This window comes from Aphelocoma coerulescens, chromosome 20 (assembly GCF_041296385.1).
Source record: "Aphelocoma coerulescens isolate FSJ_1873_10779 chromosome 20, UR_Acoe_1.0, whole genome shotgun sequence".
Taxonomy (NCBI): Eukaryota; Metazoa; Chordata; class Aves; order Passeriformes; family Corvidae; genus Aphelocoma; species Aphelocoma coerulescens.
Genome location: NC_091033.1, coordinates 6,770,725 through 6,783,967, shown reverse-complemented (window position 1 = coordinate 6,783,967; position 13,243 = coordinate 6,770,725). Strand labels below are relative to the sequence as shown.

Sequence of the window (13,243 nt, the reverse complement as noted above, 5' to 3'; positions counted from 1 at the left end):
TTATGCATTTAAAATTAAAAAAAAAAAATCCAGACGGCAGTTGGAAAATGCAAATCCTCACTGTGTAGTGTTTGACAAAGAACAGTGTTAGAACCATTGAATTTCCTTGTTTTTCTCAAGCTTTGGCACTGGGTTTTGTTTTTATTATATAAACACTAAGCTTGTCTTCATTTTTCTTTTCAAATCCTTATTTCCATTCTTCCTTACTAAGGCTGACATGCTCAGAATTTTCAGGAACTTTTCAGAAGTTCAAAGAAAGAGCTATTATTCATAAATACGATTTATTTTTCTGTGTGTGTGTGAGGATGTAAAATTTCATGTTTTATTTCAAAAAGCCAGAAGAGGCTGAACATTGTTCCCTCCTCATTTTTCTTCAGTGATCTTTCACTGCAAGCTCCTGTAGCTCTGTGTGCCCTTTCACTGCCTGTTCATGCTGCCCACGGTTCAGGTTGTCTCTCTGGCAGTAGCTGGTGATACTCACTCCACCTTCACAAAGTGTGCAAAGCAAAATCCCTCTGCCATTCACAGCTCGAGGAGATGCCTCCCTTCAAGGCTGGAATAACAGCTGGAGCTTTTCATTCTCTTTCTATAGGTTGTATAGATTTACTGCTGTTATTTTGTTGTCTTTGCTCCTGCTTCTCTTATTTTCTTATTCAGGCTGCAAAGAATAGCTGAGGGGACCTCCTGCATTCCCTCCCTCGTAGCCCTTTGCACTACGTTATCTTTGGTCTCAAGGCAGAAAGCCACTGCATAAACACATTTTGTGCAAAAATAACCCACAGGCTGCCTGTGTCTCTCAGGGCCTGGGCCCAACACACGATTCCAGTTGAGTCAGATACTTCATTTATCTCATTCACCTCATGCTGTACCTTAATTGAATGATAAACAATTGTTTTTCAACATGTGGCATTTCCCAGGAGAGATGGGCTGCTTCGGAGTCTTCTGTAGTCTGCAGAGGATGGCCCAGGGGGAAATTTGCTGTAATTATTTTAGTTTCTAATTTGGTTGATAACACGTTTAGCAGTGTATTTCCTCTGAGTGGGATGCACTCCCCTGGGCACACTGGGAGCTGTAGGTGCAGGGTACACCCAGCCAGCACAGGCAACAAAAGCAAAGGTCGCTGCCTTTCCAGCAAGCAGGACCCACAAATATTTTTAGAATGTGGAAAGCAACTCTTGTGACACGTGTGACCCTGTTTACTGATTTCCATTAGTACTGCAGTACTGCCATGTGCACACATTCCCAGTGTGCTGGAAGCAACAGAAGCGAGCAATAAATTGGCCTTTCGGTCACCTTTGTGAATTAATTTGTAGAAATTTTCACTTCCCAGCTCTATGTGTTTCTCTAGTTCAGTGGTGTATGAATGTACCAGCCTGCCTTGCATATAAATTTTGGAACAGAGCTACTCTTCTTTTCTGTAGGATGAGAAAATTACTTGAAAGCAGCCTTAATAAATAACGTGGGTGTTTGTATAGCCCTTATCTGAGGGTTAGTAGCAAGCTCATGTTGTATAATGTACTCAATGACTTAAAATCATGTATTTTTCCCATTTGGCTAAAAATTGATTGATTGATTGATTGATTGATGGCTATCTATGGGTAAAAGTCATGTTTATTAATGATTTATTAATTGAACGCATCAACATAATAAGTACTGTGGAATGAGAAAAAAAGGCATGCATCAGTTGTATCCAGTACATCTGTCCTAGACCTGCCTGCAGCTATAACTTCTGCCTTGTCAAAGTAGGCAGGTTTGAGGAGCCTTTTTCTACAGAGGTTGCAGCATTCCAAGCAGAGATGAGATCAGTGAGATGCAGGGTAAATATTAGTTCCTCTGGGCCTTAAGAAATGATTGAAATATTATTGCTTTCTGCTACTGCAGACTAGATAAATATGCCTTCTCTTCTCTTCTGTATTCCTCGCCCTCCTGTGTGACTAACACCTGGAGTCTCCTGTCTTCAAAAAAAAAAAAAAAAAGGCAGTATTAAATTACAAAAGATTTTTGCTCTTTTTTTCCCCATGGCAAAACCATTTGACCTTTTCTTGACTAACATTGTTCTTCTGAAGCAGGCAAATAAGACACTATTTATATCACAATGGCAATGTCACATTAGATGAGAGTTAGATTGAGTCAACCCCATCCACTGCAGAGCTGAGAACCCAGAGATCCTGTTCTGAAAGGTGATGAACTCCATTCCTCCTGAATGAGGTGCTCTGGCTGTGTTCTGGTGGTGATCAGAGATGGCATTAATCCAGAGTATTTCCAGAAAAGTATTTCCAGCCTTGGAATTCTGAAGCAGAAGTCGTTATTAAATGATGAGTCAGTGCCTGATGCTGTTAACGTTTATCTCCTCTCACATTTGAACAAGGATCTTTTAAGCCCTGATTGACTGCAAACAATGTTTTCAACAACATTATGATTTATTTAATGTGGGGAAAAAAATACTAATTATGGGCAAAAATTCTTGCTTTTAGGAAGAATGTAACAAACTCTAACAGGAGACTGCTGCAGGGGTAGACTGATAATGGGCAGGCTGCACTGTATGGATAATTCCTAATTGCCATAATCAGATCTCAAAATTTTTGTAGTTGAATTTAATTTTGCCTGTGAACATTAGTCACATGCTGTTGCACAGACTTAATAATGCTAGAAGATTTGTTTAGAGAATGTCCTACATTTTTTCACTTTAATCTTTCAGTAGTACTGCAACATATAAGAAAATTAGTTGTGTAGTGTTTCCTGCCCTTAGACACAACAAACCCTTTACTTATCCCTATTTTAAAAGCCTTCTAACTGCTGTGAGCAGGTCAGTATTCTAATATCACTTGTGGCTAACGTAGAATTAGGTGTTTTTATTCTGGCCCTGCTTGAAAGGCTCTCAGTGTTGCCAAACCTATTGTAGCACGTATTTGTGGATCAGCCAGTCATGAATGTTTTGTATTACATCAGTAATCCTTTTATTGAAAGCCTGTTTTGTTAGCAAATTAGCAGGTGCCAGCCACTCCTGGCTTATGGGAGCTGTGGCAACACTGAAACCTTTTCAATTTTATTTCATGAGTGTGGGTTCCACAGGCAAAAATCAGTGGCAGTTGAGCCCTAGACAATCTCAAGTTTTGCCATCATGATGCAACTGCTGGGTTATTTTAATACCTCTAGTGTTGAGCTTAGGTTTTGCTGTAATTCTGGGTCATAACTTTTTCATTTATCAGTGAAGTTTTGCTATCCTGTGGGCTCATTTTGAATGTGAAGTCAAGTAGGACATGAACTTTTAACAGAGATTAGGGCAAGAGTACCACAGGACGTGAAGTCTTCACAGAATTGGAGCTGTTTGCTCCAAGACTTTTTTTCATTCCAGCATCTGTGTATCTGCCAAGCATCCTTGCCTGTGTGAGGCTGCCTGTCGAGAACTGAATTGGTACAGACACCTTTACACTGTCTGTAGCTGCTCTCTGTGCTCCTCTGGAACAGCAGCAGGAGGGAGCTGGGCTGTTGAAGGCAGGCAGTGCCATTCCCCTGCAGGACCTCATTGTTTTCTGCGCTGGTAATCTCCATCCTGCTGCCTCAGCACTGAGAGGGAAGATAACAACCAGAATCAAGGCTTATGTCTCTTTCCTAAGAAGTATGCTGCTTCTTTTGGGAAAACCTTGATTTGCTTGCATCTGCAAGGTCTTGGTGAGTCAGACCTTTCCCATTCCTGAAATTATCAACAGCCTTGATATGGGTCCGTCCTTCTCTCTGCTTGGGTTAATGAAGAGGATCTGAGGATCTGCATTCACAGGTTCTCTCACTGAAGCAGAAACACTTTGGAGCAGAGCTTCTGTCCTTAGAAAAATAAAACTGACCTACACCCTTGAGAATGTCAGGCTTTGCAGAAGTGGAAGAAGTGGGCATGGCCAGTTTCTCAGATTTCTGTGGAAGGTGGCTGTTGCCTGGCCTTTGGTCACAGTGCTACCACCCTGCAGTCTGCTGGGAGGGAACCTGTGTTTCAGCTCTGTGTTTCCATGCTGTGAGTGCCATTCCCTGCATTAGCTCAACTTTCTAGCTCCCTCTGAGCAGTGTCTCACTGGCTGCTGATGGGAATTTCTTTGGATAGGAAAGATTGCTGTGATTTCCCTGGATTCCAAAACAGACTTCATCACTTCTCAGTGCACAGTGTCATCTGTTTCTCCACTGCTGGGGAAGGCTGTCCTGCAAGCAATAGAGCTGTGGCTTGTGAAATTTTTCCAGGGCAAAATAAAGAAGGATGAGGAGGAGGTGGTAATTGCCTCTAACTGGGAGGAAGAATGCAAGAGCTCATCAGCTGCCACTTTTGTCAGGGCTGCACTGGCAGAGCCCCCAGGTCCAAGCAACAGCTCTGAACTCCACGATCTGCCTGTCAGGGATGGGCAGAGCAGGAGCTTCACTGAGTTGCAGGAGTTGTGGGATCACACCCAGCTCTTCCCCCACCTATAGATCTCTTTCCACTTGTTTGACCTGTTGCTTCCAAAGTGCTCAGGCCAGGGCTTGCTGTCCATGTGTGACTTCTCTGTGGAACGTTCTCCGTAAAATAGACCAGTGTTGAAACAAGGCATCTTCATTTCAAAAGTGTCTGTACACCACTTACTGTGGCCTCTGTTCTGTTTGCTTACCCTGGGTCCTGCCCAGGGCTCCTTGGAACTGGAGCTGTAGGAGTTGGATGCTGGCTCACCAAGCTAGTGGGACAAAGGAGTGGACAATAGAAACCTATTTCACACTTGGAATTTCAGTTTGTTCACATAAGAGACAAAGCAATGGTCTGGCAAGTAGTTGAAGCAAAGCATCAAGAAAACACTTAAATTTTAGTTAAGTCCAGTTTCTAAAAGTATATTTGCATCTTTTGGAGATCTTAAATTACCTGCATTGCAAAAGTTGGTATCACAACTGTAGTCTTCTTCAAACAGCTGAATAACTGTATGTCCATTTATAATTATTTGATAGGAAACTGCAATATTCTCTGTGTGTGTCTGTAAGCAGCTTCTAGCCAGGACTTTCAACAGCTACTACTTGGGTTTTTCTTTTTTACAAGTATAATGTAGATAAAAGCAAACCTTCCTCTTCCCTGAATGAGGGTATAATTCTTTTTCTTGAAGTAGTAAAGAAAAATGAAATTTTCTGTTAACTGGAGACAGTGTTTCATGATGCTGATCTCACCTGGGGTATTCTGGTTTTATTCGCATGCTCATTTCTCTGCTTTTACTTAGTAGTTCAAAACGTTACATTGGAAACAGATTTTAAAATTAAATAAATAAGTAAACCCACTTCTGGTATCTTGACCAGCAGAAAAGGAAAATGCATTGGTCTAATGGTGTCTTCAGCTTGTTCAGCCTGAACAGCAGGCTGTTTGTTTGCAGTGAAAACGTGAACGTGAATCTGTTTTCCTTCCAGTTAGACAAACTATTGGTTAGACAAAGTATTGGTGTGATAGCCAGAAATTGAAGTTGCTGAAAAGTGTATAGAAAGCTGAATTCTTTCAGAGCAAGGCTGTCAGAGCATTAGGATCATGGTGTATTTTTGATATGTATTTCATTATGTATTTTGTGGGCAGACAGCAGCCTGGCAGTGCCCACAGATCAGAGTCTGCTTGTGCATGTCAGGTGTGGTCCAGGCAGGAAGGATCCAGCCATGAGGGATCACTGTGGGCTGGGGTCCAGGCCTGGGAAGTGCAGTGAGGATGCCCTCTGGAGCACCAGGTGCTGCTCATCCTGGCACCACCCAGCCACAATCACGGCTGGAATCTCAGGTGCAGGGAATTACAGCTCCTGCTGCTCCCCTGTGGAACAACTGCAGTTAACTTGGTCATCGCTCAGCACAGCACCTTCCCTCTCCCAGCCCAGGCTGTGGTGAAGAGTGGCTGCATACTGGAACCATCTGTTTCTTTCATTGGAAGTGATTTATAGGGAGGAACTGTTTGGAGGGCAAGTGATTTATTGCTTATCAATAACAGTAAACACACGCTGCTTTACAATGACCAGAGTCTCTAATTTATTGTATTCTGTCTGTGGAGGTGTCATTTGTCTTGTGAACAGCTCCTTGTCTGCCAGTACCTGGAACATTCAACGTCTTTGGTTCCTCTGAACATCCATTTGGATAGCAATTGTTAGCAATCTAATATTGATGCTTTATAGCTTTACTACCTTTTGTCCTTTTAAAAGTTCAATCGATTAAAAACTTGAGAGTATTTTCTGTGCAGTTGCCAGCTTTGAAAATAATGGCAGACTGAAAAATTGGCTCTTATTTTGTTGGAACTGGTCTTTGGGTCTTTGCTAGCAGTAGGAAGAAGGCATGCTGAGGATACAGGGTTAAGGCAGATGCCAGGAATAATTGCATTATATTGGGTAAGCTGCTGGTGTGTGACTTTGTATAATTTATCATTTCATAGTGTTTCCTGACTTCGCTATGATCCTCTTAGGTTTATCTTCTTTTTACTTCTGCCTTTTAAGCAGCTTGGTAAAGGTGTCAGGTGCAGGCCTCTGCACTAATCTTTCTGTTCCTCCTTTCTCCTGGCCAAATTACTCAAGTGAGTAATTTGAGTTGGTTACTCAAGTCTGTCTGCTTGGACAGGAGTAACAAAAAGCTGTATTTGAGGGTGCACATTTGTAAGTCATTTAAATGGCATTGCTGAAAATCAAATAATCTTGCAACTTCTATTGAATTACTATGAAACTGATTACATTCTTTATTTTCTAAGAGAGCAAGTTTTTCTCATCCTTGTGTGATGAATGAAGATTGATTGTTCAAAAAATTCATTTGAATATGTATAGTTTTGTGTACAAGAAGAAAAAAGTTTGGTTAAAGAAGAGCTTTTTTCAATAACATTTTTCGAAGGCTAAACTGAACTCTCTGAATCTTCAGGGATTTCTCTGTCCAAATGTTTCTTCCCTTCATCTATCATGAACTCTCCTTTTTCCCCGTGGTGACTGGAATAAAAATTACTTCTCAGGCACTGATTTCTTCCAATAGTCTCACTTAGAACATAAAGTGAACTTATTTGCTAGGGCATTCATCAGTTTGAGAGATAAAGCCAGATCTGGGATGGCTGATTGATATCTCTCTCTAGGCCCTATGGAACCAGGGCAGATTCCTGGTTGGGAAGCAAGAAAACTTGAGATACTTGTTTCTGCTGTGCTGAATCTAAAATAAAGATTTCTTTCTGTGGGAGAGCATTAAGTAAGCTACTTTTTTTTTTTTTTTTTTTTTTTTTTGTGGGAGGGAGGAAAATAAACTCAAATAAAAGGACTGGTTTTTGACAACAGGAGTCCAGGAGAGACAACTATTCACTTTCAAACCTGAATTGTACCCCCATGCTATCTCCTGCTTATTGAGGAGGATCTTCAAGTGTATTACTTAGTTGTAGTTCCACTGTGAAGTATGACTTATAAATAGAGACAGGTTTTTGTCATGTTTTATTCATTGGTTTTAAATGTCACCTGTCTTGATTCATAACACTGACATCCCTTGAATGGATTTCCTTTTTTTTTTCTCTTCAGCCATCTGCCAAGACTTTTAAAAGCTCTGTTAATTGTTTATGTCTCTTTTAAGCATTACCTTTCCAGCATATTTAGTGCATTCTTCCCAGCAAATACTTTTAACTTGTGACGTCTTTATTAAGGACAAATGGTTCATTCTGTCACCTTGTAGTCAAAACAATCTTCTTAAAAATAAGCCCAGGAGCAGCTTGCTTCTCTCTTTTATTGTTTGTTAAGTGGTCTTGAATCTTCTGTAACATTTACATGAGGAAGACACTCTGAACCTCACTGCAAACCTCATCGGATTCGTGGCTGTGTCAAGCCACCAGTGGGATTCACAGCAAGTTCTGTGTATGTAGGTTTTATAAACCTTTCCAAATTCCCTTTATAACAAACAACAACAACAAAAAGAATATACCGCATTTGGTTTTAAAATTTGTTAGCAATATTTAAAATTGAAAAAGGTGCTTCAGAGATGTGACTGTCATATCTGCTGGGGAAGAGAATAGATTCCTGCTGTCTTCCATTTGGTAACAGGGTCATTGCTCACCACCTGCTTTCACTTTGGTGCAAACTGACATTGATTGCAAAGCACTTACTGCCACAACTTGCTGTCAAATTTTCATTTTTTGCTATATTTTTGTATAGAGCAGGCCTTCTGTGACATGAGGCTTTTAGATGAAACTTGCAGTGAGTGGGAAGTAAACGAGTTGCTGTAGTTTGTGTTGAATTGCTTAGGTCATAGCCCTTAATGGAGACTGAAATAATGTAACCTGAAATCGACTTCATATCAGAGTACTCAGACTTGTAAATTCAACATCCTGGACTATCTTTGCCTACTGTAGATTTAATCTGCTAAGACATTGACTGAAAGTTTTGCAGATGAACTAAGTAACTACCAGAACTTCATCCTAGGTCTGTGATTATTGGGTTTGTTCCACTGCTGCTGCATGGTTAAGGTCAGGCTGTAACATGCATTTCTGCTTTGGGAGAAAGGGGAGAGGAATTAGTAATTGAAGGTGTGATGCTGGAAAAATACTCTCTGAGCACACTGGATTCTTTAGAAGACCTGTTTGAGCCTTGTTATGCCTTGAGATTTGTTTTCAGGGCTGGATGTGTTCTTGGCACAGCATCTCCCTTAAAGAAAGAACACTGCTGCTGAAACAAGATCTATTTGAAATGCTTCTGAAATCTTCTTCCAGCTCATCTGTCAGTACAAATGTTTGTAAAGGGTAATGTAGCTTAAAAAGACAAGCATGTCCAGGTTTTTGTCATCTGCAGCAAAAAGGACTCCTTTTGGAGACTCTTTGCTTGGAGAGTCTGCTATAGCTGCCCTGGATTGCCTCTTGGGAAATGGAGTCTGGACCATCTGGAAAAGCTGGGGGATGAAGCCTCCATCAGGCCTCTGTGAACACTTTCCAGTGGGCAGGATCTCATCTGGACAAGTGCCTGAAATGAACTGTGAGAGGAGCAAAGTTATCTCAGCTCTGAATGCTGGACCTGGTGCATTTGACCTTGTGCAGCCTCTTCTTGTATTACTTTGAAACCTGCAGAAACATCGAGGTGTTGCTTATTGCCAGTGTAATTGGTGTGTGTAACTTTAGAGTATCTTAGATCAGATATTGGGGTGAAATCCTTCCCTGGGAGGGTGCTGAGGCCCTGGAACAGGGTGCCCAGAGAAGCTGTGGCTGCCACTGGATCCCTGGAAGTGCCCAAGGCCAGGTTGGATGGGGCTTGGAGCACCCTGGGATAATGGAAGGTGTCCCTGCCCATGGCAGGGGTGGGACTGGATGATCTTTAAGGTCCCTTCCAACCCAAACCATTTTATGATTCATAATCAAAGCTTTGACCTTCAGGAAGAGGGAGAAAGAGCAGCTTTATACATATAGACTGATACAGTCTGAAAGGAATATTATTCAGAAATTAAGTGTTTAATTCCTTCTTGTTTTGTGTCCTGCCATTGTGCCAGGATCATTATAAATGGATACCCAAGTAATAGTGAACAACTGGGGAAACCTTTCATAGTGAATTGTGCAGGTTCATTTGAGATGGATTTTGTGGAGATGGTTCACTTGGGGACTGGCCCAAAAATATTTCCCTCTTAAATATTAAACACATGCCCCTGGTTTTAAAGACAACTGAATGGACATACAGCTGTTTATTTTTTCAGAATGTCCTGGGAATCTCTGTAATTCAATCTTTCCTCAGAAAGCTTTTCATTCTCTTTCCTGTCTTCTTTGCCTTCAAGTTGCAGCTGTTTCCTCCTTTCTCTCAGTTAAAGAGGGGAGCCAGAGCAGCATCAGACCAAGGTTTTGCACTAAGCCTCACTTTTGGGTAGACAAGGTGGGGTCTTCCTGGAAACAAACCCCTTTCAGCAGCTCTCCTGGAGCTGGAAATAAAGTGGGAAACTAGGACTCAAAAATGTTTGTTGAATAAAGTTTAATGCTCTTACGTGTTAAGATAAACAGGCCCAAGTTATTTAAACCTATAATGGCTCCTTGCCATGGATGATGTAGTCTTAAGTCTTTGAAACTGAAACTGTGTTTTAAGCCTTGCAGATTGGAGTGTGTGAAGTCTTCAGATATGTTAATGATGCTTCTTACTCCCCATCATTAATGAAGGCTGTATTCAAGTACTGATGTAGTGTTAATTAATTGGTTACCACTTCTGTTCCATTTGTGTTTCATACTGAGCAATGTTGTATGAATGAATCACTCGGAGTTCAGGTGTTCTTACTTCTTCAGTTGTTCTGCTTTATTCAGCATAAGTGATCCTGAGTAAAGAAATTAATTGTTAACCTTCAGCAAATAGAGCCCTTAGGAGCAAGGGAGAGAGAAGTGAAGGGTACCTGGGATTGGAAGGAAGCTCCTTTATGGATATATGTACCCTTCCTAGAAGAACTTAATTAAACCTTTCAGATTTGTAAAAAAAAATTATTTGGTTTAAAGGAAACAGCTCTTCTTAAAAAAAAGAGAAAGACCCCGTGTTGGTCAGCTCTGTACTTTGTAGTTGAGTTGTGCAGCTAGCCAGATCCTCATGGCCTAATGACATGATTTATTTTAGCATGTTCAGAGGTATTTTTGTACTCTTACTTAAGAAAATTAAATCACAGTCACTTAGAGAAGGAAAAAAACCCTGCTGTTTTTATTTAATCAAACCTCTGGCAAGCAAGTGCTTTTTAAAAGCAAATGGTACTCCTTTTTGCACTTTTTTTTTTTTTTTTGCTTGCTTGTCCAGACAGGCTGACCTTTTATCTTGGTTTGTAATTCAGTTACTGGAAAATAATAACAGTGAGATAACTTGTCTTTGTGGTTATAGGATTAGTCATCCACTTTCTAAGTTTCTAAAGGATTTCAAGGTTTGGACTTCCTGAAGTTCAGTGCTGCAAAATAAACTGACACAATTTGTCATTCCCTTTGTTTAGATTGTGTGTACAGTACTTGGGATGATTTTGGAAGTGAATGGGGCTATTCATACTCATAATTGACACTATGGCTAAAAAAGGAAATTTAATCTTGGAGTTTAGAAGATTAAAATGAATTGCTCTTTTTAAAAAAAGCTTTAATTTTTAAATGACCACTCAGCACTCATATCAATGAGTAGACCTTTGGATGGGTTTTCTTCCTTAATACTTCAGTATAATGCTGAAGGTAATAACAGCTTGGAGATTCTATGGTTGTGCTGGCTGTGACACCAAAACGTTCCTGAGCCTTGTGAGGATTACAGTAGGGATTAGTGAAGTGCAGTTCTTGACTAAGAGCAGCCCAGGGATGCCAGTGTTGATCCAGGCTGTTGGTGTTCCCACAGTTCTGCAATCCCTGCTCTCTGTAATTCTGTCTGGGTAGCCAGGCAGAGTGGGATGTTTGCTGTAATCCTCTGAAATGGGGGATTTTCTGATACCTTGCCAACAGCAGAGCTGCTCTCTGGTTCCTAAAGACTTTCGAGGAATAGGGGAAAACTTCCAAACTGTGGGGAGGGTGGGAAGGCAGAGGTGTCTCTGAGCTGGTGAGGAGCAGCTCTGGGTCCAGAGCATGTGTGTCTCCTCCAGAGCAGCCACAGGAATGGGCTACTCAAGGTGTGATTGAGCAAGGTCCTTGCTGAACCAGCAGGATCAAACACCATGGGTGTAACTGGATACAGCAGATAAGAGATAAGAGAGATAAGAAGGAGATAAGAGAGAGCGGAGGAGCGAAGCTGTGGCAGTTCTTGCTAGAGAAGAGCAGTGGCCTCAGCAGCCGCTGGTGAGACTCCAGCAGTGAAGCCAGGCTGGAACAGCGGGGCAGCCTCCTGAGGAGCTGTGGTCCTGTGCCTGCCTGGGAGAAGCCTTGCTGAGGTAGCAGCATGCCAGGATGGAGAGAGAGGTCTTGGCAGCTGTCCTTCCTGCAGATGCAGTTTCCAGTTTAGACATGATCTTCCCAGTGTGTAGATACAAAAATGCTGCTAGCAAGGATTTTCTTGCTGTTTTCTAAGTCCGTGAGAGACTTTTCTCTCTCACAGAAGAGGTAGCAGAGTTATGTAAACAACCAAGCCACCTGCAACCTTGAAAAGTCTTCTTTATGGTACAGTAGAAAATATTTTGACAATGGATGTTTTAGGATTTTAGCCAATCACCCCAAGGGGTGGCTGATCCTTTGTCCAATTAGACTATGAAGAAAAAAAGTCTATAAAAGAGTTTGTAAAATAATTAAATCAATCTTGCTGCACAATTCCTGCCTGCTGGATCTTCTCTCCTCCTCCTCCCTATGGCTGCAGGACACGGTGATGTACCCTAGGGCCCAGGCCTGTGGCAATACCAGTGTGTCAGGCAGGGAGAAGGACGGCACACACGGCCCTCCAAAATTCTGAAGGGATAGCACAGATACCATGATCTGGTGTTGTGAACCTTTATTTTAGTCAAGTAAGCAGAGCTACGTGGAAAATTAACTGGAGTCCTTACTGGCATCATAACAATAGGGTGCTTCACTTTCAGTAGCCATAAAACTCCACAGCTGTGCAAGTGAGGTAGAGCCACCCCAAATACTTCACTTGAGAGCCCTGGGTCCCCTCTGTTACAACTCTCTATTAAGATACACTTTCCCAGTTCAGCTGGGGATCAAAAGCTGAGTGTGTGGTACTGTCCATCTTTTCTTCCACAAAAATGGTGCTGTGATTGCATTTATGTGATTTTTTTTAACTGGATAAGCTGACTTGACCTCTAGGTCGTATGATGATCTCATTGAAAGTGTTGTTTCTTTGTGGAAAGCCATCTGCTATTCAGGTGAGGTGGCCTGAGACCAGTCTCCAGATGTGCACTGATCACAGCTCCTGCTTGGGAAGTTGTAGCTGCAGTGGTGGTTTGGCTGGTGCTGGATGCTGCAGCCCATGATGTGTTTTGCCAGTACATTGCCTAAATAATTAAGGTGCGTTAAAAGCAGAAGCTTGTGCTGCTGAGACTTCTTTTTCAAATCTTTTGAAAGATTAATATCTGTATTTTTAATCTTGCATGAAATCCCGCAATGAGTGCATTTCATCCACTGCTTTCATAACAGTGAGAAACTTCACTGACGTGCTGATGCTAAAAGGGAGGGAAATCAAGATAATTAGTGCTTGTGTAGGCACAAGGGCTTGTTCTGATTTACTGCAGCCCCTCTGTAGCATAGCTGCTTGACAGATCTGTGAAGTTGTAGGGACCTGATGGATTAGGAGAAATGGTCAGAAAGTGCCAGTAGGTCCTTGTGCCCTTTGCATTTGACAACTCTAAGTGAATAAATAGTTAATGC

The 13,243-nt window shown here is 41.7% G+C and overlaps 1 protein-coding gene across 4 annotated transcripts in view; it reads left to right on the top strand.

Moving 5' to 3' along the window:
- Positions 1-13,243, top strand: part of STK4 (serine/threonine kinase 4) — a 46,389-nt gene that overhangs the window by 23,518 nt on the left and 9,628 nt on the right. Inside the window, exon 11 of one of the 4 annotated variants that reach the window (XM_069034148.1) lies at positions 378-1,666. The exons of the other annotated variants lie outside the window; for them this stretch is intronic. Coding sequence (XP_068890249.1) covers positions 378-380 — 3 coding nt within the window. The 3' untranslated portion in view covers positions 381-1,666. Of the gene's footprint in view, positions 1-377; positions 1,667-13,243 lie in introns of those variants that run through there. 4 annotated transcript variants of the gene reach the window in all.